The sequence below is a fragment of the Canis lupus genome, chromosome 27 (assembly GCF_048164855.1).
Source record: "Canis lupus baileyi chromosome 27, mCanLup2.hap1, whole genome shotgun sequence".
NCBI classification, from domain to species: domain Eukaryota; kingdom Metazoa; phylum Chordata; class Mammalia; order Carnivora; family Canidae; genus Canis; species Canis lupus.
The window spans coordinates 12,359,371-12,383,590 of NC_132864.1; the positions used below are offsets into that span (position 1 = coordinate 12,359,371).

The 24,220-nt window shown below is 40.5% G+C and overlaps 1 protein-coding gene across 4 annotated transcripts in view; it reads right to left on the minus strand.

The window, feature by feature from the left end:
- DNAH10 (dynein axonemal heavy chain 10) overlaps positions 1 to 24,220 on the minus strand; it is a 135,863-nt gene that overhangs the window by 80,735 nt on the left and 30,908 nt on the right. For all 4 annotated transcript variants that reach the window (XM_072802309.1, XM_072802305.1, XM_072802306.1 and 1 more), the window contains 12 exons: positions 22,932 to 23,096; positions 21,883 to 22,090; positions 19,266 to 19,422; positions 15,010 to 15,486; positions 14,744 to 14,902; positions 13,211 to 13,327; positions 13,024 to 13,126; positions 9,569 to 9,747; positions 5,346 to 5,557; positions 4,145 to 4,298; positions 2,520 to 2,753; positions 535 to 657 (listed from right to left, as the gene is read on the minus strand). In XM_072802309.1, coding sequence (XP_072658410.1) covers positions 535 to 657; positions 2,520 to 2,753; positions 4,145 to 4,298; positions 5,346 to 5,557; positions 9,569 to 9,747; positions 13,024 to 13,126; positions 13,211 to 13,327; positions 14,744 to 14,902; positions 15,010 to 15,486; positions 19,266 to 19,422; positions 21,883 to 22,090; positions 22,932 to 23,096 — 2,288 coding nt within the window. The remainder of the gene's footprint in view (positions 1 to 534; positions 658 to 2,519; positions 2,754 to 4,144; positions 4,299 to 5,345; positions 5,558 to 9,568; positions 9,748 to 13,023; positions 13,127 to 13,210; positions 13,328 to 14,743; positions 14,903 to 15,009; positions 15,487 to 19,265; positions 19,423 to 21,882; positions 22,091 to 22,931; positions 23,097 to 24,220) is intronic.

Consider the following 24,220-nt stretch of genomic DNA (forward strand, 5'->3'; position numbering starts at 1 on the left):
ATAATATTAAAAGAAAATTAGAAAAAATTATACAAAATACTATTAACATTGTGTGTTTAAACCCATGTACACAGAAAAAAAAGACAAAAGAAATATACGGCATATTGAAGTGGTCACATCGAGATGATGGAAGTCTAGAAGACACATTTTTTTCCTACCTTTTTACATTTTCCAAGCTTTTAAGCAAGTATTTCTTTTATAATAAAAAATAAGTATAAAAAAGTTAAAGTGTCATATGCCAGTGGCTTGAAACCAAACAGAAATTTCTACTGAACAGATTAAAGTCATATGTAATGATTTTTAAAAATTCAGGATTTGGGTGTCTGGCTGGCTCAGTTAGAAGAGCATGTAACTCAATCTCAGAGTCATGAGTTCAAGTCCCATGTTGGGTGTAGAGATTACTTAAAAAAAAAAAAAAAAAAAAAAAAAAAATCCAGAAGCTACTTAACAGACAAAATACTACATGCAGAAACATAAGTAAAAGTATCTCAAATAACTGTGCTTTCGTGACTAAAATAGAAGCCAATCACTTGCCCTTTTAAATATCCTATCGATGTTGTCAAACTTCTTTGCCTCATCTGGAAGTTGTGACCTGATATCTCCACCGATAAAAATGCTTTCAAGATACATCCATTTCCTCTGAACCAACATCCATATCTGGAAATGCACAACATTAATGTTAGCACAGGTACCTCAAAGTACGTATGGTAAAATCCCACTCTAACAGGGGACGGAGTCACATTAACACAGGTCAAAAGTCTTCCCAGGCAAGATGGCAGAGTGAGTGCATACACTCCTTTCCAAATATATAAGAACAATAGAGAAATCATAGCTAAATATTTTAAGATACAAAGCAAAAGAAAACTCAAAAGCAAAAGAAAACTCTCCACACTAGCCCAGGACAAGGAAGAAGCTTCTAGTTATAAGCAGGGTTGGAGCCCTATAACCCAGAGGAACAAAGGACAAATCATAAAAAAAAAAAAAAAGCCCAGACAGGGGCACCTGGGTGGCTCAGTTGGTTAAGCATCTGACTTTTGGTTTCGGCTCAGGTCACAGTCTCAGGGTCATGAGACTGAGCCCCACATCAGGCTCTGTGCTCAGGAGGGAGTCTGTTTGAGGATTCTCTCTCTCCCTCTGCCTCTCCCATCCTCTCTAAAATAAATAAATCTTTTTAAAAATAAATAAAATATGGCACCTGGGTGGCTCAGTCTGTTAAGCATCTGCCTTCAGCTCAGGTCATGATCCCAGTGAGTCCCATATTAGACTCCCTGCTAAGTGAGGAGTCTGCTTCTCTCTCTCCTTCTACCACTCTCCATTGCTTGTGTTCTCTCTCTCACACACACACTCTCTCTCAAATAAATAAAATCTTTAAATAAATAAAATGATTAATTTTGTTATGTAAATTTCACATCTATTTTTTTTATTTTAATGAAGAAAAGAGAAGAAAAAAGAAAAATAATGAAGAAAAATAAAAATATTTTTAAGTAATGGAGAAAAATTTAAACAGTGAAGAAAAATCAAATAAAAAATAATGAAGGAAAATCAAAGATAAAATAAAAAGCAAAACCTAATTTAAAGTAATAGACAAAAAAAAGCAAGCAAAGGAAGCCCATGCTTGAGGGCAGTGAGGGCTTGGACCACATCCCTAGCCAGTGAACCAGTGTTGGTATCATCCCACCCAAAACTCAAGTTGTGGCCTAGAACAACCCCTGTGGTCTGGGGAGGGAAAAGAGGCAGCCACACAAAAATGGTGAGATGAGCCTGGGTTGCTCACAGAAGTCTGGACTAGTATTTCCCACAAGAGGAGGGCACCTGGGTGGCTTAGTGGTTGAGCATCTGCCTTTAACTCAGGTCCTGATCTCAGGGTCCTGGGATCAAGTCCTGCGTTGGCCTCCACATTGAACCTACTTCTCCTTCTGCCTATGTCTCTGCCTCTCTCTGTGTATCTCTCATAAATAAATAAAATCTTTTAAAAAAAAGAAGAAGAAAGCCCAAGCCACCTAATATAAGACCTGGTTTGGTGTTGTCCACTATGACAGGCCAACTTGGAAAAACTACAGAAACACATGATGAAGTGAAGCAAGCACAGGCAAAAAAATTTATGTAAGATTAATTTTAAAAATAATAGATCAGAGAAAAACGCACTATCATGAAAGATAGTCACATACACATAGATTTTAAAAGAAAAGGAAAATTTTGGCCTGGGAAAAGAATAAATATGGAGAAATCTGAAAAAGCTTTAAATATGTTTAAATTTGTCAATGAGATAAAGGAGGTGAAAGTATCCTGGCAACAAGAACAGGATAGTATTAAACAAGAATAGGGACATACAAGAAAGAACCAATTAAGAATCATGGAAGTTAAAAATGCATTCATTGAAATTAAACCTCAGATTGACTCTTCTAATCATGCACATACAACCCCAAAATAAATCAAGCCAGAAAAAGTACATTGGAGGATCACCAGGGACTGAGCACAAAATATTCTCCTATGAAAGTGCTATCCTACTTTTCTCTCACCTCAATGACTTCCCCTATCAGAGAAAGCGTTTTTTCCCATTTGTGAACAGTTTGAAGAAAAGGCCCCACAAATCTGCTTCCCGAGATGCTTTGCAGGTTGACAGTGTTGTCATCAAGACACTGGATGATTTCGTCGACAGACCCCAAAATGTAGCCTCGCTCCTGTGTGCCTTTGAAATACTTGACCACAGCAAACTTCATACTTTCCCACGTGTCCAGGATTTCCTTCACAGCCTGGTCAGAATATAAAAAAGAGAAGTTTGGGCACAGACATTGGAAAAACAAAATCCCAACCCAATTGCAACTCCCTGAGCTTGCCTTTGGTCAGTTGCTCAACCCAGAGTCAGGGTCAGTTTTCCGGTAAGTAGAAACTCTGTCATGGTGACCCCAACATCACTTACCAAGCACTTGCTGTGTGCCAGGTAAGCACATTGCATTTGGATTGCCTTCTGTCAAAGCAGCTTAGTGGAATAAGGATTATTACCCACATTTTATAGAGATGGGTACTGGGTGCTCAGAGAGCTTGGTCAGGTCACTCAGCACCAGAACCAAGGTCTAAATTTCCTAGTCCACCTCCCTGCCCCCTGTGCGATCCTACCCCTATGTTTACCATTAAGCAAAGAAAATCAGATCACAAAGTAATATGCCTATTAATGATTGTATTTTCAAAAAACAGCTGTATCAATATTTATGTGTATGTGATCCATATATGTGTATATTGCATACATATGTATATGTGGTATATGCATTTATATACATGTATATATATACATGTATGTGTGTTTATACATGTTTGTGCATGACTATGTATAGTTTGTGTAGGTGTGTAGAGGTATATGTAAGCATGTGTCTACACACTTTTAAGTATTCAAGGAGATACACTGAAATGTTACTAATAATTATCTTTAGGTGGTAGAATTATAAGTGATTTATTTTCTCAGTTTTCTACCATGAACATCCATTGATACATTTAATAAATACATTGGAAGTGAGAAACCATAATTTAGAATAAAAAATTTAACCAAGCAGAAATCCTATTTCTAGAGCAAACAATTCTTTATTACTTGAATACAATGAGTACCAAAACAAACATTTTCTCTTTGCCCCCACCAAAAAAAATAATTCTCTAGGGGACCTGGGTGGCCTAGTTGAGTAAGCACCTGCCTTCAGCTCAGGTCATGAGCTCAGGGTCCTGGAAATGAGCCCCAAGTCTGGCTCCCTGCTCAATGGAGAGTCTGCTTCTCCCTCTCTCTCTGCCCCTCCCTCTGCTCATTCTCTCTTTCTCAAATAAATCTTTAAAAATAATAATAATAATAATTCTCTGAAACAAATACGACACTGTGTATTAACTGTACTGAAATTTAAATGAAATAAAAATAATTCTCTTTTTTCTAAACTGTTTTTATTTATTTTTATTTTTTTTAAAAAAGATTTATTTATGTATTCATAGAGAGCGAGAGAGAGGCAGAGACACGAGCAGAGGGAGAAGCAGGCTCCATGCAGGAAGCCTGATGTGGGACTCAATCCCGGGTCTCCAGGATCACGCCCCGGGCTGCAGGCGGCGCCAAACCGCTGCGCCACCAGGGCTGCCCCTAAACTGTTTTTATATCTAAAAAGAGTCTTACTTTCTCAATGGCAATCTCTTTGACAGCAGCCATTACAATCTCATTGAGAACATCCGTGTGTTTGTGAAGTTCCATAGCAAACATGTTTTCCAAGGTGAACGTCTCTGTCATCTCAAAAAATACACCTGTTTTTTCCATAAGCTCTTTCCAATGCCTGAAAGTGCATCCAAAATAAAAACTTCATGCTTCCTGGATTTAGTGATGAATTTAATTATTCCTGCTTAAATCACAAGGCAAATCCCATTATAAATGAGGACATCATTGGAATTACATTTCCAAAGTTTTCCAAAATCCCATTGGTTTCCAGAACCAAACCCAGGAAACAATATCTAGCAAAATATGCTCTTAGATGGCTAGTCTTCATGGCCACCCAAGAGAATATGAAGCTTTTAACTTTTTGGAACCTACTTCTGTCACATAGACCAGAGATCTCGACCTCTATCACTTCACTCAGCCTGTTGGAGACCCCGGTGTAAGTTGTGAGCTGTCATGTGTTCAGTAAATATTTATTGTGCTCCTAGCTCTGCGCTATGATTTGTATATTGGGTTAGTTTGCATATTGGGTTAGGTAAAATATATTGCTAAATATATATTATACTAAATATATATATATTACTAAATATAAATAAAATATATTACTAAAATTATTTTTACCTGTTTTACTTTTTCAAAACAGCTAATGGAAACATTTTAAATTACATATCTGGGTCATGTACTTCTGTTGGATGGCACTGACCTAGATCCCCTGCTATAATATTTTAAACATTAGAATGAAGCAACCACAAATGCCCGTTTACATCTGGCAGGATTTGTTTAAAAAAAAAAAAAAAACAGGAGAATCCTTGTGGTTGATAATTGTATAGAAACTTCACACAGAGGGGCATCTGGGTGGCTCAGTGGTTGAGCATCTGCCTTTGGCTCAGGTCATGATCCTGGGGTCCTGGGATCGAGTCCCACATCAGGTTCCCCACAGGGAGCCTGCTTCTCCTTCTGCCTGTGTCTCTGCCTCTCTCTCTCTCTCTCTCTCTCTCTCTGTCTCTCATGAATAAATAAATAAAATCTAAAAAGAAACAAACAAACTTCACACGGAAACAATTTCATAGAAATGTGACCTTTGGATTTTGTCATCAGATCTAAGCAAAGACATGTTTTAGACTAAAACTCCTCCCCCTTACACAACAGGTAACAGGATGAAACAAACCTGTCTCTTAGTGCTTCATGCTTTAAGTCAAGAAGTAGAGGAATCGAGTCTTTGAATGCCTTCATTTTTGCTTCTAAATGGTAGGCCACTGAAAGGTTTCGGACCTGCCGGGGTAGCTTTCTAAGAGACCTGAGAAAACCTTCAATTCCTTCCTGGAGGAACTGAATATTCAGGTTGATCCAGAGGGTCTGAGACCATTCTTCTTTTGCAACCTGGAAATGGATGAGAAATAGTCCTGTCAATAAGACCCTCTGACCAGGGGAGCCAGCGCTTAACCCCTGGTCGTGCTCCCTTCTTTGCAAATATTATCACCCATCTATCTACAAAAACCTCAAATTCACAAAAGGAAGTATGGATTACTGGTTCCAAAACTACAAACAAAAGAATTCCAACTTTTTCAAGGCCCTGACAAAATAAGGCTGTCTCCTGAGGAGGTGCAGAATCCAAAATTATGTCTTCCTTTCCACAGATGAAAAGCGAGAAGTATAGAATCAGTTAACAGCCTTCTCTCTTAAATCACAGAGCCACTTGGTACTTAAGGCATATACTTCATTCAGGTTCCGTCTTAATGTGCTTCTCTTTCCCAACAAAAGCAGCTAAGATTACAAAATACTTACAGTGTGGATAATCCTGCCCAATTATCATACAGAAAAGACTTTTTGTGCTGTAGTTTCCTGAGATTTAACATAAAAAATACAATCTTGCATAAAATTTACCATCTTGGATACTTTGCATTTATTTGCAACCTGTGACATCTGGGCTCAATGGGGTTGCTTCCAGTCACAAAACATATTTAACAGAATATTATGTTAATTGATGAAATATACATATGGTAATTTTGACTCAGATGAAAATGACATTAAGATGTATTTACAATTTTTCATTTGTCTTCTAAAAAGATATTAAAAGCTCAAATAACTTTTTAGATTTTGTTGAAATGACATCCATGATTCACTACTGTATTTTTTGGTAAAAATTTAATGAGATGAATCAGAAAGAAACTAAAAGTATTTCTTGGGAGTTCCTACACCTAAACTTACAGCCTGTCTGTGATTAAAGGGCCTTTCCTCCCTCCACCCTTTTCCCCTCCCCTCTCTCACTGATTAGTTTATAAAACCACAACTGTGGTTAAATCCACTCCTTGACATTCATCAGTGCTCAACACCTACACCTGGGCAACCAACCACGATGGCTGAGGACACTCAACCTCATTCACAGGCCTCAGTCTAAATCCAGGGCCCTAAGGCTGCTTTCCCTTTGGGCCCAGCTGCTGCGACATTCTTTCCCACACCACCACCTCACCCCTGCTCCACTATCCTCAACCAGCCAACCTCCCTGCTCATCATCCTCTCCACTGACGACCTTGCTGTGCACCTCCCTGAAGCAATCAGAATAGAACGTTCAACATCTCCCACTAGAAGCATCTCTACGCATATGCTCTGCCTTCCCCATATGATCCTATTGCCTCCTACCCGGGCCATATGCTGACACCATTCTTTCCCTCTTGCTTAGGGACATCAGACATCCCTCAAGCAAGCCTCCCCTCTGTCTCCGATCACAGAATGTTTCCTCCTTACTGGATCATTCCCATCACTATACAAACTCCTGCTGTAATTTCTCCCATCCCCACATCCCTTCCACCCACCACTCCTCATCTCTCTGCTTCCCTTTGCAACAAAACACATTTGGAAAGCTGTCTAGATTTGGTGTTTCTGATTCCTCTCTTCCCATTCTCTTTGTCTATTTTAATCTTTATTGAGAATTAACTGGCATATACAACTGGATATATTTAAAGTGCCAAATTTGCTAGGTACTGGCATGTGTGCACACCCACAAGACCATCGCCACAGTTGAGATTGTGAAGTCATTCATAGCTCTCAAAAGTCTCCTCCTGACTCTGTTACACCCCGTCCCATCCTTAGACAAATACTGCCCTGCTTTCCACCATGATAAATTCATTGGCATGTTCTAGAACTTTATGCAAATGGAATCATACAAGATGTACTCTTTGGTATCTCAACAAGATGATCTTGAGACCCATCCATGTTGCTGCCCTAGTACATCAATAGTTTGACCCTTTCTACTACTTTCTAGCAGTCCATGGGATAGATGTAACACAGTTTCCTTATTTGTTCACTTGGTGGATATTTGGGTTGTTTCTAGTTTTGGCTATTACAAATAAAATATCTGTGAACATTCAAGTAAAAGTCTTTGTAGGGATCTATGCTTTCTTTTCTTTTGGGGCAAATACCTTGGACTCACTCTAATTAGGCTTCCACAGCTACCACTGCATCAAAATGTTTCTTTCCAAGGTCACAGTGGCCTCCATGATGTGAAATTCGGTGGTTATTCCACACTCCCTCTCTTACTTGATCTGATGCATTTGGTGTGGTTGGATCACGCCCCCCCAGAAACGCTTTTTCCACTTGGCTTCCAAGACATCTTCCTACCACCTAGGCCACTCCTTGTTCTCTTTTCTTCTTAGGGGGCATCGTCTTGGGGTATTTGATGTTGGAGGGCTCCAGGCTCAGCCCTTTGTTCTCCTCCTCCATGTACCCCAGTCCCAGGTGTACTGGACTGAAGAGTGCCCCTCCTCATGAACTCATATCCCCCTGGAACCTCAGAATGTGACCTTATATGGACATCAGGTCTTTGCAGATGTAATTAATCATAATGAGGTTGTGCTGGAGTAGGGGGGCCCTAAATCCAATGACTGCACCAGGAAAAAAACCTGCTCCTGGTTCAAGGCCTTGCTCAAATGTCCCTCCCTAGGCCACATCCTTTCTCCTCTGGGCCCCATGGTTCTCTAGCTACTGTATTCCTATTACAAATCACAGCAGGATGATGATTTGTTTGTGGCTCAATGTAATCATCAATTTTATGTGTCAACCTGACTGAGCCACATATGCCCAGATATTTGGCTAAACATGATTCTGGACAATGCTTCCCAGGGTGTTTCTGGGTGAGGTTAACATTTGAATCAGTAGCCTAAGCAAAGCAGATTTCCCTCCCCACTGTGGGTGGGAAGAACTAGAGAGAAGAAATCTGAGTTAGACAGAACTGTCTCTCTGCCAGACTATCTTCAAGCCGGGACAGCAGTCTTCTCCTGCCTTCTAGCTCGGGCCTGAATGTGCACTCCACCATCAGCTCTCCAGGGTCTCCAGCTTGCCAACCCCAGATCTTGGGTCTTCTAGTCTCCATAACTATATGAGTCAATTCCTTATAACAAATCTTTTTGGTGGGGCACCTGGCTGGCTCAGTCAGTAGAGCATGCAACTCTTGATTTGGGGGTCCTGAGTTCAAGCCCCATGTTGGGGAGAGAGATTACTTTAGGGAAAGAAAAGTCTATTTGGTACCTATTGGTTCTGTTTCTCAGGAGAACCAGACTACAACAGTCAATCTCTCCTGGGACCTCAAGAGGGCAGGAATGGAATCGGCAGATGCAACTCCTTTCCAGACCCTATTCTCCAAGCAGCATGGTGCTGGGCTGTACAGAACAGAGTGAATGGATGAGTAATAAAGAAATGAATGGTGTGAATTTGCATGGGGAACATATATACTCAAGAGAGGCATCCAAATGCCATGATATTTGCTACTTCTAATTTCCACTTCCAGCTAAATGGTTTACCCCACTCCCTAACCAAGCCTCAACCACCAAGGAGAGTTTTCTTTTTTATTATTGTGGTAAAATACATTCATTTGTCATTTTAACCAGTTTTACATGTACGATTCGGTGTTATCAAGTATATTTACTATGTAGTACAATCATCACCACCATCTAGTTCCAAAACTTTCTCATCACCCCAAATGGAAACCATAGATCCATTGGCAATTGCTCCCCATTACTTCTTCCCAAGAGCCACCGTGAGATGGGACACCCAGGTGGCTCAGTCTATTAAGTGTCTGCCTCCAGACAGACACTTGTGAAAATTGTGAAAATGTCAGGTCATGATCCCGGGGTCCTGGGTTTGAGCCCCACATCAGACTCTCTGCTCAGTAGGGAGCCTGCTTCTCCCTCTGCCTCTGCCTGCTCCCCACTCTGCTTGTGCTCTCACTCTTTCTCTCTGTCAAATAAATAAATACAATCTTAAAAAAAAAAAAAGAACCAAAGAGAGAGCTTCTATGAAAATTTCCCCAGGCCTATTATTATGGCAGCCTCACAATCCACTGGGCCTAGGTCTCACACTGCCCCCAGTGAGTGGAGTCTGTGGCTGGACACTTACCTTTAGTCCTTCATAAAGCTCATAAATGGTCCTCAGTTCGTTCATTTCCTTCTGCACTTTGAGCAGCTCTGGGTACATTGTAATTGGAAGATCAAAAAGTTTCTCAGCATTAGCCAATTCCTGACGGTTCTTCTCGTGTTTCGTAAGCTCCTTTTCAAAAGTGGCTAAAAGTTCTACTCCTGGGGAATAAGTAAATAAATAGATCAATGAGTGCCTAAAAATATAAGGTACACAAAATGGAGTAAGAAATCACAGGCAATGCACATAAACTATCTTTTCATCCACAGAAATCGCCTGGGAAGTCACATTTGGAATTACCACAACTTCATCTCTCCATCACTCCAACAGAAACCAGAGGGCCAGGTACATAAACAAAATTCTCAGGTTAGAAAATTCTGTCTCAACAAAAAGAAATAAAAGGCATTCAAATTGGCAAAGAAGAAGTCAAACTCTCCCTCTTTGCAGATGACATGATACTGTACATAGAAAACCCAAAAGACTCCACCCCAAAATTGTTAGAACTCACAGCAATTCAGCACTGTGGTAGGATACAAAATTAATCCACAGAAATCAGTTACATTTCTATACACTAACAATGAAGCTTCAGAGAGAGAAATTAAGGAATCAATCCCATTTACAGTTGCACCCAAAACCATAAAATATCTAGGAATAAACCTAACCAAAGAAGTAAAGGATCTATACTCTAAAAACTACAGAACACTTATGAAAGCAATTGAGGAAGACACAAAGAGAAGGGAAAACATTCCATGCTCATAGATTGCAAGAATAAATATTGTGAAAATGTCTATGCCACCCAGAGCAATATACACATTCAATGTGATCCCTACCAAAATATCATGGACTTTCTTCACAGAGATGGAACAAATAATCCTAAGATCTGTATGGAACCAGAAAAGACCCCGAATAGCCAGAGGAATGTTGAAAGAGAAAACCAAAGCTGGAGGCATCACAATGCCTGATGACAAGCTATACTACAAAGCTGTGATTATCTAGACAGTATGGTACTGGCACAAAAATAGACACATAGATCAATGGAACAGAATAGAGAACCCAGAAATGGGCCCTCAACTTATGGTCAACTCCTCTTCCACAAAGCAGGAAATACCCAATGGAAAAAAAGACAGTTTCTTTAACAAATGGTGTTGGGAAACCTTGACAGCCACACGCAGAAGAATGAAACTGGACCATCCTCTTACACCATACACAAAGATAAACTCAAAATGGTTGGAAGATCTAAACATGAGACAAGAATTCATCAAAATCCTAGAGGAGAACAGCAACCTTTTTTAACTTGGCCACAGCAACTTCTTGCAAAACATGTCTAAAAAGGCAAGGGAACAAAAGCGATAATGAACTATTGTGACTTCATAGAGATAAAAAGCTTCTGCACAGCAAGGAAACAGTCAACAAAACCAGAAGGCAGCCTACAGAATGGGAGAAGATATTTGCAAATGACATGGCATATAAAGGGCTAGTATCCAATATCTATAAAGAACTTAACAAACTCAACACCCCAAAACCAAATAACCCAGTCAAGAAATGAGCAGAAGACATGAACAGATATTTCTCCAAAGAAGACATACATATAGCCAACAAGCACATGGAAAAATGCTCCACATCACTTGTCATCAGGGAAATACAAATCAAAACCACAGTGAGATACCACTTTACACCAGTGAGAATGGCTAAAATTAATAAGACAGGAAACAACAAATGTCGGTGAGGATGTGGAGAAAGGGGAACCCTCTTGCACTCTTGGTGGGAATGAAACCTGATACAGTCACTCTGGAAACCAGTGTGGAGGTTCCTCAAGAAGTTAAAAATAGAGCTACTCTACAACCCAGGAATTATACTACTGGGTATTTACCCCAAATATACAGATGTAGTGAAACAATGGGACACCTGCACCCCAATGTTCATAACAGCTATGTCCACGATAGCCAAACTGTGGAAGGGGCCACGATGTCCTTCGACAGATGAATGGATAAAGAAGATGTGGTGTATATATATACAATGGAATATAACTCAGCTATCAGAAAGGACGAATATCTACCATTTACGTAGACATGGATGGAATTGGAGGGTGTTATACTGAGTGAAATAAGTCATTCAGAGAAAGACAATTTTCATATGGTTTCACTCATATGTGGAATATAAGAAATAATGAAAGGGACCATAAGGGAAGGTGGGAAACTGAGTAGAAAAGACACCTAACTCTGGGAAATAAACAAAGGGTTGCAGAAGGGAAGGTGGCGGGCGGGGGGGGGGGGGGGGACAGGGTAACTGGGTGACGGGTATTAAGGAGGGCACATGATGAAATGAGCACTGGGTGTTATATGTTGGCAAATTGAATTTAAATTAAAAAGAAATGGGATCCCTGGGTGGCGCAGTGGTTTAGCGCCTGCCTTTGGCCCAGGGCGCGATCCTGGAGACCCGGGATCGAATCCCACGTCGGGCTCCCGGTGCATGGAGACTGCTTCTCCCTCTGCCCGTGTCTCTGCCTCTCTCTCTCTCTCTCTCTCTGTGTGACTATCATAAATAAATAAAAATTTAAAAAATAAATTAATTAATTAATTAAAAAGAAAAAGAAAATTCTGTCTCTTTCACATTATCCCTCTAAGTGGGCTCAATCTGGGCTGCACATTAGAATCTCATAGGAGCTTTAAAAATCTTGGGATCACCTTGTGGAGGTTCCTCAAACAGTTAAAAATAGACCTGCCCTACGACCCAGCAATTGCACTGTTGGGGATTTACCCCAAAGATACAAATGCAATGAAACGCCGGGACACCTGCACCCCGATGTTTCTAGCAGCAATGGCCACGATAGCCAAACTGTGGAAGGAGCCTCGGTGTCCAACGAAAGATGAATGGATAAAGAAGATGTGGTTTATGTATACAATGGAATATTACTCAGCTATTAGAAATGACAAATACCCACCATTTGCTTCAACGTGGATGGAACTGGAGGGTATTATGCTGAGTGAAGTAAGTCAGTTGGAGAAGGACAAACATTATATGTTCTCATTCATTTGGGGAATATAAATAATAGTGAAAGGGAAAATAAGGGAAGGGAGAAGAAATGTGTGGGAAATATCAGAAAGGGAGACAGAACGTAAAGACTGCTAACTCTGGGAAACGAACTAGGGGTGGTAGAAGGGGAGGAGGGCGGGGGGTGGGAGTGAATGGGTGACGGGCACTGGGTGTTATTCTGTATGTTAGTAAATTGAACACCAATAAAAAAAAATAAAATAAAATAAAAAAATAAAAATAAATAAATAAATAAAAATCTTGGGATCAGACTTTTCAGATCTGGGATCCTCAGGTGAACCCAGTGTATAGGCAAGGTTAGACCACTGCTCTATTCCATCATCCCATAAAATTCTTAAGCAAAACATACTCAAGTATCTCAGTAAGTCCAATGGGAATAGTCTTACCTTTATCAAGATCATCACCAACAGAACCAGGGCCTTCACGATAAAAACGCTTTGCAAAATCCTCTATCTGCTGTCTGTAGTTTGATATTTCACCTCGAGTAATCTGAGAAGGGCAGGGTTACATTCACTTATCCCAATAGATATTTGTCAATGTCTTTACTCAGAAAGTACGAAATTTAAAAGGTACCTCTGTGAAAGTTCTCTTTATGCCCCCAAGAGCATGCTCCACATTCACTGATTCATTAAACAGATTTGACCACATGCTTTCAATCTTGTCAACCAGTTCTTTCTCTGCATCAGAAGGCTAATAAAAAAACAAACAAACAAACAAACAAACAATAAATGATCTGCAATTTGAAACTGAAATTCTGGTCAAAACTACTTCTCAGGGATTTCTGCTTCTGAAAATAGCAGGCTAGGTCATTTGAACCCACAAAAAATAACTGCTTGAATTAGAAAAAAATTATATATTTATAATGAAAAGAAAATCAGGATAAAATCATTTTTAAAAATAAGTAGATAGGGGCGACTGGGTGGCTCAGATAGTTAAGCTTCTGCCTTTGTCCTGATTGGAATTCAGCCTGCTGGGCTCCCTGCTCAGCTGGGAGTCTGCTTCTCCCTCACACTTGCTCTCTCCCTCTCAAATAAATAAATTATTTTTAAAAAATAAGTAAAAAATATAGAGAGATAACCTAGAGAGATAAGCCCTTCATAAACTAAAACTCAGCTTCATATACACTTAATCTCTAAGTAAAATAAGGTTATCTTAGCTTGCTGATACATCCAGCTGTGCTGTCAGAAGCAGCAACAAATCTCCTCTGATGAAATATAACATCTGGAGCCTCCTATCCTCTCTACAAATTTGTTATGTATGGTATCCAGAACTCAATCAGAAATAAGAGGTGGGTAAGGATCAAAATGACTTGAAGGAAACCAAGAGACACACAGACACTATAAGCAGACCATAAGGGAGTTTTAAGACACAGAATTTTAAATAATTTTACTTAATAAAGGAAACTAAAGACAACATTGAAAACTTTTATTTTAATCATAAATATAGAAATTTTGCATACTGTGCATTTTTCCGAGGAGAGGATCTCTAACTTTATGGGCTACTGCTCAATGAAGGTATCCAAAGCAGTCAAGCAACATAAATGCAGAAACACAAGTTTTATGCAAATGCAGACTTACAATAGCTATTTGCTTCTTTCTTCTAGTCTGTTTTTCCAGCTGATTCTGAGTGTATGTGATGCACAGTATGCAAAATTTTGCATGCAGTTTCATGGAGATCCCAGACCCCCTAAAATTCTTTCATGGACCTCTAAAGGTCCTTGAAACCACCCTGAATGACCCCAAATAAAGACAATTGAACTATTTATCTTCTACTCATTTCTTTTATCACACTATCTCTCTCCCTCTCTCTCTGCCTCTCCCTCCCTCACTTATTATTTTTGCAAAAGCCTGTTTATTAAAGGGAGTTAACATCAAGTGAAAATAAAAGAAGAGAATTGACATGGTGTGCCGTTACAGATCAAGCTACAAAAAAATACTACTTGAGTCATGTCAGATCAAGAAATAATCTGTTTTCATTAACCTAAATAACTGTGGGATTGCTTTACACTTAAGTCTTATTACTTAAGTTCATATTTGAGAAGTATTTCTGAAAAGGGTCTTAGAATTCAACCCAACTGTAAAATGCTTAAGAAAATCATTCACTCACAAAGACATTATACATTGCCATGGTGCGGTATCGCTCCTGGACATCCCTGTACCTCAGTTCCATGACCAGAGATTTACTTCTAATTTCTGCAATGGTTGCAAGGACAAACTTGAGATCTTCAAGGGTACTGGGGCTCTTCTTCAGGTTTTTGGCCAGAGTCTATAAAAGAGAGGTCAAGGAACACTAAGTAAACCTAGAAAAAACAGTCCCAAATAAAGACCTAACTTTTGTGAGAAGCAGTTTCATTAAATCCGGTGATCTGCTACCTTCATCTCTTCATTGAGATTAAGGAGCTCCTCCTTTGCTGACTCATTGAGAAGCTTTCCAAGTGAGGTCACCCAGGACTTGGCAATTTCTTGCACTGTATTTGCCAGCGGCCCTAGCTGGAGCCTGATGCAGTGCTCATCCTTAATTAAAGGGTGCCGCAGGACTTCATAGGCTATCTTGGAATAGAACTGCAACTTTTCATCATACGCTACACAAGGAGGTCTCTTGGAGGCGAACTTCTCCATCACAATGGCTTTGTCCAATTTCCACAGATGTCGATACCCCTTCCATTTTTGGAGGTACTTCATAAGACTGATCAGAATCCTGTGGACGTTTTGAGGGATCATAACAGCTTGTTCAATTATCTGAGGGTTCATGGAAATATCATTATAAAAGCTAATAATAACAAGTTCTTCTTCCTCCCCCTTCTGAGGAGGGCATTCTATGCAGCTGCCATTCATCCATCGAACAAAATGCTGGCAAAAGAAGAATCAGAGGAAAAAGACAGCACTTCAGTATTTATTTTGCTTCCTATATTCATATTCAGGAATAAGTCTTGCTAGTAACAGAAATCACTATTATTTCTCCCTTTTGCATTTTTACTGTGGTAAAAAAAATACATAACATAAAATTTACCATTTTAGTAATTTAAAATACTTACAATTCAGTTACACTAAGTACATTCATGATGCTGTACAACCCTTATGGTGATCTTATTCTACAAGTTTTTCATTACCACTAAATTACCTATTAGTAGTTACTCATTTCTCCCACTCCCCCACCCCTGGCAACCACTATTCTACTCTCTGCCTCTATGAGTTTGACTTTTTAAAATTTTTACTTAAATTTTAGTTATTAACATATAGTGCAATATTGATTTCCCTATGGAATGGGAGAAGATATTTGCAAAGAACATGTCTAACAAAGGGTTAGTATCCAAAATCCTCTTAAAATCCTACAACCACCAGATAAATGCACTTCAGCTAGCTTAGAAGATGATGGTAAATCACGCACAGGAGAACCATGGTGCCCCAGCCAACAGCCAGCTGATCATCAGACATGTGACTGAGCACAGCCAGGATCAGAAGAACCTCTCAGCAGAACCCAACCCACAGAACCATGAGCTAAATAGATAGCTATTGTTTCAAGCCATTAGGACTTAAAGTAGCTTATTATGAAAGGGGGGAAAAAGCTAACTTTTAAAATAACAATAGAAGGTGCCTGGGTGGCTCAGTCTGTTAAGCATCTGCCTTCAGCTCAGGTCATGATCTTGGGGTCCTGGCATTGAGTCCCCTCATGGGGCTCCCTGTTCAGTGAGGAGCCTACTTTTCCCTCTCTCTCTGCTGCTCCCCCTGCTTGTGCTCTCTCTCTCGCTCATACTCTGTCAAAATAAATAAAATCTGTAAAAAATAAAATAACAATAGCCACCCACCTCCTGTAGCAGGGATGAATAAAACAACATAAGTTTCTATATTTACAGGTGGAGAAGACACAGAAAGTCAGGAAAATGAACTCCCCAGTGCCCCAGAACAAATCCATGAATTGGATACCCCCTGCCACACAGTCAAGACTCCCTCTTCCTTTAACCAATTGTGGCTCATAGCAGCAAAGCCTGGGTGTGTCACTCACAACTCCTTCCCATCTGTGAAATGGGAACCACATGAAGTACCAGGAGCATTCCTAGCACTGGCCCTTGTAGGCAAGGTTTGTTTGGAACCACGAACTGCCAAGCACCATGCCAACCTCTCCATACACATTGCAAAAGTTAATCCCATTAACAGCCCTAGAGGGCAGACTGCATCATCATGTCCATGTAATAAATGAGGTTGCTAACATCCTGGTTAAAAACTTTTACTTGGGCAGCCCAGGTAGCTCAGTGGTTGAGCACCTGCCTTTAGCCCAGGGTGTGATCCTGGAGACCCGGATTGAGTCCCATGTCGGGCTCCCTACATGGAGCCTATTTCTCCCTCTGCCTGTCTCTCTGTCTCTCTGTCTCTTTGTCTCTCTGTCTCTGTGTGTGTGTGTCTCATGAATAAATAAATAAGTAAAATCTTTTAAAAAAAGGAAAAAACTTTTGCTTATTTTGCTTTCAGTTTTGAGATGGGAAACCCTGGAGCTCAAAGAGAGGGGTCATGAAGACACAGTGAGTCACCAAGGCATAAATGTTGATTTGCAGAGATTTTTGTTAAGCATTTTACAAAAGGATCGCCAAAATTATTTTTATTTGAAAGAAAGCATTGATGAAAGTTAAGATAATGCAGGCTTCACTGAAAGCCTCAGATCCATCTGTTGGTGGAGACCAGGTTGGGGGGCGGGGAGGCGGGGCATTAAGCTTGCATAAAATGTCATAACTCACTTTCACAATGTTTCACAGAGCGTCTTTCCTATTGATTTACCCCTTGGAAATTGTTTCCCTGTTTAAAGATGCAGTGATATAACACCTATAACTTAAGAGAATTTTTAAAAACAGAGGTTTAATGAATAATTTCACTTGTATAGATTCTAAAAATATAAGCAGCTGATCATTAATTTCCAAATACAGAGAATAAAATTCCTGATTTGTAATATCTATACTGAGTTTTATGCTTTATAAAATGCCTAAATCAAATGTCTGAAACACATCTAGACTTTCCAAGGAAACCAAGTAAAAAGGAAACATTAGTGTCTCGAGGGGATGTGATTCAGATGGCTCTCTTTTACCATTGTGGGTGAGACATAAACTATGGGTTATTTGCCCATAGACACTCATCTGAAAAGCATTTACATGGTTGAGAGCCAAGTATGTGCCAGATGCTGCTGGGGGTGCTAAGGACTCAAAAGTGGAGAGACACACAAGGTCCATGGTCCCATGCAACTTGCATTCTAGTGGCACCAGAAAGTCGTAGATAGATGAGCAAGTAAACACATAAGAAAAGGTCAAATAGTGGGGTGCCTGGGTGGCTCAGGCGGTTAAGTGTCTGCCTTCGGCCTAGGCCATGATCTCAGGGTCCTGCAATTGAGCCCTTTGTGGGGCTCCTTGCTCAATGGGGGTCTGCTTCTCGCTCTCCATCTGTCCCTCCCCTTGATTGTGCTTTCTCTCTTTCTCAAATAAATAAATAGAATTTAAAAAAAGAAAGAAAGAAAAGGTCAGATAGTGATAAATGACAGGAAGAAGGAATTGGGTGACAGGATAGAGAACAATAAGGAGCCACTAAGTAAAAGTTTGGGGGCAGAAGTTTCCAGGCAGAGGGAACAGTTAACTGTAATCATGTCAAGGAGGATCTATCTAGTGCTACTGCTGGAGGTACGTTAGGCTGGAGCATGACAGAGCATGACAGGTAGCAATGGAGATCAGAAAGGCAGGCAGGTGGGGTACCTGGGTGGCTCAGTAGATTGAACATCTGATGCCTGATTTCTACTCAGATCGTGATCTTGGGGTCATGAGATTGAGCTTGGTGGGAAGTCTGCCTAGATCCTCTCTCTTTCTCTCTCTCTGCCTCTGCCCTTCCCTTTGCTTGCATGTTTTCTCCCTCCCTCTCTCTCTAAAAATAAATATATCTTCAAAAAAATAAAAAAAGGAAGGCATGCAGGTGCTGGATTATGACCATGGTAAGGAGTTCAGATTATGTTCTAATGCATTGTGAAGTCATCAGGAGTTTTTGTACAAGAGATCTGGCGAGAAGTGATGCATATTTTTTAAATAGCTCTGACCCCCTGTGGTGGAGAACGGATTATGGAAGCTACAGCTATAGTCCAGCTGTGGGATGATGCATGGGAGTCAACCAGGCCTCCAAGGGGCAAGATATGGGTGGATGGGAAGACACAGAGGAATCAAAGCTGGCTTCTAGGTTTCTGGCTCACACGATTGGAAAACCTGGGGCAGGATCAGGTTGCAAGATGGGAAGTCAAGAATTCCACCTTGGACATGCCAAGACTAAGGTCAGATGGGACATATCAAGGACGCAGGTGACTCAAAGTAGAGAGGTCTGGACTGGAGATGGACATGGGTGATCATCTCCAGAGAGGAGGCATTAAGAGCCATGGGATTGGTCATGATTACACAGAGAGGAGATAAGGGAGCTGGAATCAAGCCGTGAGGCAACCTGAGCTCTAAAGATCTAGAGAAGGCACCAGGAAGGAGTGCAATGGTCTGGACAAGGGGCAGAGCAGAGCCTATGTTCTCCAGAGCCTCAGCAACTTGCTTCCCAAAGCTTATCAGCCAGCCATCAGTGGTGAGAAGTCCCCAGTGAGTCCACAAAGACATGTCTGCCCTTACCTTGGTGATCTCCACGCAATTTTGGACACAATGGACGCACATTTTGTCGATTTCATTTGCGTTGGGATGAAGGATGATCTCAGGAGCTGTCAGAATGGTGTCCGTTTGAAACAAAGGAACATTTCCAAGGATTAAAGAATTGAAAGATTGCAAATTCCTAAGGGGGTTAACAAAAGAGACCCAGAGTTCACTGGAGGGAAGTACATCCAACACTCGATGGAAACAGCTAACATCACAAAAGTCACATGTGGGGATCCCTGGGTGGCGCAGCGGTTTGGTGCTTGCCTTTGGCTCAGGGCGCGATCCTGGAGACCCGGGATCGAATCCCACATCAGGCTCCCGGTGCATGGAGCCTGCTTCTCCCTCTGCCTATGTCTCTGCCTCTCTCTCTCTCTCTCTCTCTGTGACTATCATAAATAAATAAAAATTAAAAAAAAAAAAAAAAGTCACATGTGAAAACCTGCTGTGAGGAAGAACACATGCAGCGTCATAACAGACAGTGTGAATTGAGTTTTATTATGTACTCCTGTTTGGGCCCATATTTTTAAATAGCTCACTTCTACTTTGGGGAAGTGAATATCTATTAGTTGGAAGACATTTAAATAACAGTGATGACTTCCAGAAGCTGTTCCACTTGGTTCAGGAAAAATGGTCTTCACACTGGCTCTGTCATTCCTTGTCCTCAGGATTCAGCTCAAATGTGGCCTCTGGAGGCCTTTCTTGACCACCTAATTACAACAGCTGCTCCATTTTCTCCACCAGAACACTATTCTGTGTTATTTCTTTCACAGAAATCATCTTGGTTATGTTTGCTTCCTTGTGTTTTGTATCTCTCCTATGAGGATGGAGAAGCTCCAGAAGCACAGGGGCCCTGTCTGGTCCAGTGTCTGCCTCATGCAGGCTCTAAAAGACCTGTGAATGAATGAATGAGTGGATAGATGGATAGATGGCTGGATGGATATATGGATGGATGAATGACTGGATGGATGGATGGATGACTGGATGGATGGATGACTGGATGGATATATGGATGGATGACTGGATGGATATATGGATGCAGAGAAAACACTGCATTTTAGAAAGGGAAATACTACAGGAGGTGCCATATTTAAGGGGATGCTGCAGGAATCTAACTTAGAAGCAATAATTAAAAAATCAAATGTGTAGAGTGCCTGGATGGCTCAGTGGCTGAGCATCTGCCTTTGGCTCAGGTTATGATCCTGGGGACTTGGTATCGAGTCCCACATCAGGCTCCCCACCGAGAGGCTGCTTCTCTCTCTCTGTCTATGTCTCTGTCTCTCTCTGTGTGTCTCTTATGAATAAATAAATAAAATCTTTTGTAGAAGACAGATTTTTGTAAAGGATAAGCTTAGTAAAATTTGTCAAATTGGGTCCAGGAAGCAAGACAACTGAAGGTATTTATTTTATTTATTAATGTCTTATTCCTAAGTGAATTTTAGCAGCTCACAAGAATAATTGCAATAAGAAACCCTAAAATTAAGTGGGATAAAATAAGAAAGGAAATAGACACTAATCAGGGATATTTAGTTAAGTGATTGAGGCCCAGGTTCATATCCTAGCCCTTCTTCTTACTAGATGTATGTGTGGCATTAGGCAAGTCACCTATCCTCTCAACAGTCTGTGTCTGAAAAATGCAGATGAAACTGCAAAGGGTGTAACATGAACCTGGTGGAGAGTAAGCTGTCATACATGTTAGCTTTAAATATACGTATATATGAGAGAGAATGTCAAGAAGGAGACAATGCAAACAAAAATACCTATACACTTGCTGCATTTAGGCTACAAATTTGGTTCTGAGTTTCCCAGCAACCAAGGAGAAAAGGGAAGCCATGAAGTCAACAGTTCAAAGTATCCACAGAGTTTAAAAACAAAACAGTAAAAAAATGATAGACAAAAATAAAAATACTTTTTCAAGAGGCTAAAATCAGAAGGGACGATAGAGAAATTTCTTCTGGGGTTCATTATCAAGAAGATGTTGTGTGACGAAATGAACACCACCCTTGACAACATGAAGGTATGAAGTTCCTAGGCTGGTTTCCTAGAATGATCCTAAGTCCATGCAATGAAGCCCAGGCATTCAGCTCTCGGCTGATCTAGCTGAGGTGCTTGGCTGTGGTCTAGAACTCTAGGAGGGATGGGAGAGCCTTGTCTATTGTGAGGCATTACAGGCATTAAACAGGCATTACAGGCATTAAACACATATATGATGCCCATGGTAGTCAGGGATTTACTGTGGACCACTGGGGAGAACAAATGGGTCATAGGTCCTTCAAATCAGCCTCTCTCAATACAGGGGAGGGCATCACCTAGGATTCTCTGTTGCCAGTTGAACACAGATGCATGTATGTCTTTCAGATAGTTGAAGTGGAAAGAGGCATAATTTCCTTTTCTGAACGTTGAGGGGCCTAACAAGAATGTGAGCCAAATTGGAAAGGCATCCTTGCATCCTGTGAGCACCCTTCAACCAGAAAGCAGACTTACTGTCCAAATGATTTCTATTCTGCACTTTGTGAACCCCTTCCTTTAACGATTCATATATGTAGACTATTTTAATCTATGCACACTGTCTTTAAAACAGGCAAAAAGGTTAACTTACTTCAGGATGAGCTTTGTCAAGACCTCATAAATTTTATATTCCCAGTATTCATAATAGGAGGCCAGCTTGGGAGCCTTGCCCGTATTGGTGTGGATGACCAGACCCTCGACTTTGGTCAGCAGAGGCCCAATGGCAAGATACCACCTGACCATGTGGTCCACATCCTTGACTCTTTCTCGTTCAATGTGCTCAAAGAATTCCTTTACGCCTGTAGAGGAAGACATCTGTTACAATTCTTTATGGATGCAGGAAAGGACATTACTCACAAGCAATCCAAACATGAGCTATATATCTTAGAAATACAAGAACAACCTCTATTGTAGATTGAAAGAAGAAAATAAGTCAATACCAAAAGCCAAGACATGCCCTAGGCAAATAAATAAATAAATAAATAAATAAATAAATAAATGGCAACATGGGAATGCCCATTGTGTATGCCAAAGCATACCGCATACAAAAGTTGACTTTTATATCTTTGGGCATTCTTGCTTTTCTTAAATTGCTTTTTGACTAGTCTAAGACCACTTAAAATACCCTATTTATTTTTTTTTTTTTTTTTTTTTTTAATTTTTATTTATTTATGATAGTCACAGAGAGAGAGAGAGAGAGAGGCAGAGACACAGGCAGAGGGAGAAGCAGGCTCCATGCACTGGGAGCCTGATGTGGGATTCGATCCTGGGTCTCCAGGATCGCGCCCTGGGCCAAAGGCAGGCGCCAAACCGCTGCGCCACCCAGGGATCCCTAAAATACCCTATTTAAATAAGTAAATGTGAGCCCATAAAAACACAATCTACTGTTACAAAGGTATTGACAAAAGTACTACTGTTTTCACAGATTTGGGAATTTGTAAAACAGTCTAAGCAATCATAAAAATGGCAAAAAGCAAAAATTACTCATGATGGTTTCAAGTAAATGACGGAGACCTTTAGCAATGATTTTATTCCATTCATGGAATAAATGTCTCTGTGTTTGCGTTTGCATACATGCAATCACAACCAACAGGTTTTTTCATTTCTTCTGTAATCAGAGAAACAAGAAATTGTATCTACCTGGGAGATCGTCCTCACTTTTAGGTGCTGGATATTTAAAGAGATTTATAGAATCTATTAATGTAAGCCTGGAAGAAATATCATCTGCATTCTTATGAATCTGGTGGACAAGGGACTCAAATTTCCCAATGGCCTGTTTGCACCGAGTTATGTAGTCAGCAATACCTTTGAAGGGGCGGAATGAAAGAAAAAAAAAGAGAATGAATGAAAAAAAAAAGAAAGATATTTAGCTTTCAACTCTTTCTTTCCATACCCTGCCCATCAACATCTGGAATGTTAATACTGGCATCCCTTCATAGGAAAGACCCTGCTTACTGGGTGTTATACTATATGTTGGCAAATCAAACTCCAATAAATATATATATAAAGAATGTGACCGATCAGGATACGAAAGCACAGTCACTTCATTACAAACAGGAATAAAATTATTAACCATGAGAAAATGTGAAAAAAAGGACTTCATTTGTGCAGCCACTCTTTTTAAAAAAAAAAAAAACACTTTATTTATTTATTCACGAGAGACACAGAGAATGAGGCAGAGACAGAGGCAGAGGGAGAAGCAGGGTCCATGCAGGGAGCCCGGTGTGGGACTCGATCCCGGGTCTCCAGGATCATACCCTGGGCCGAAGGCGGCGCTAAACCACTGAGCCACCAGGGCTGCCCAACCACTCTTATTACCTGTAAAATATTGTGGAATCACCTGGAAATAGTAAAATACTTAAACATGCAAAAAAAAAAAGGAAAGACCCTGCTCATCTAATCTTGGGTCTTTGCAGTGGCAAACATCCACTTAGCACCCTTAAGGACTAGGACAAGGAGCCCTGTTCTCAGAATCAACCAAATGATACATTTTCTCGATTCAGATTTTAGCAAACCATCATCTAAAGCACTGTGAGGAGAAAGAGAAGGTCCAACTCTGTTGTCTTCTCATTGCCACGGCAACTTGAACCCTCCACTCTACCCTACCCTGCCGCCAGTCTCCTTCGACCTGTTGCTTAGAAACATAGCCAGCAATAACTTGAATAGTAAACCTGAATTAAGCACCTATGATTGGTCAAGTAGTAGTCTAAGCATGTTATTATGTCGTTAAATTTTTACAACAATCTTGTGAATTGGGTACTAAGATTATGCTGACTTTACAGATGAGGACACTGAGCCTCCACAAGGTTGAGTCACATGGGTAGAGCTGGACTTTTCACTCAAGGATTTAACTCTGGAGCCAAAGTCTGAATAGACATGTTCTCCATATAAAGGAGAAGGGAAGAAGAGAAGGAAAGACAAGGAAAAGA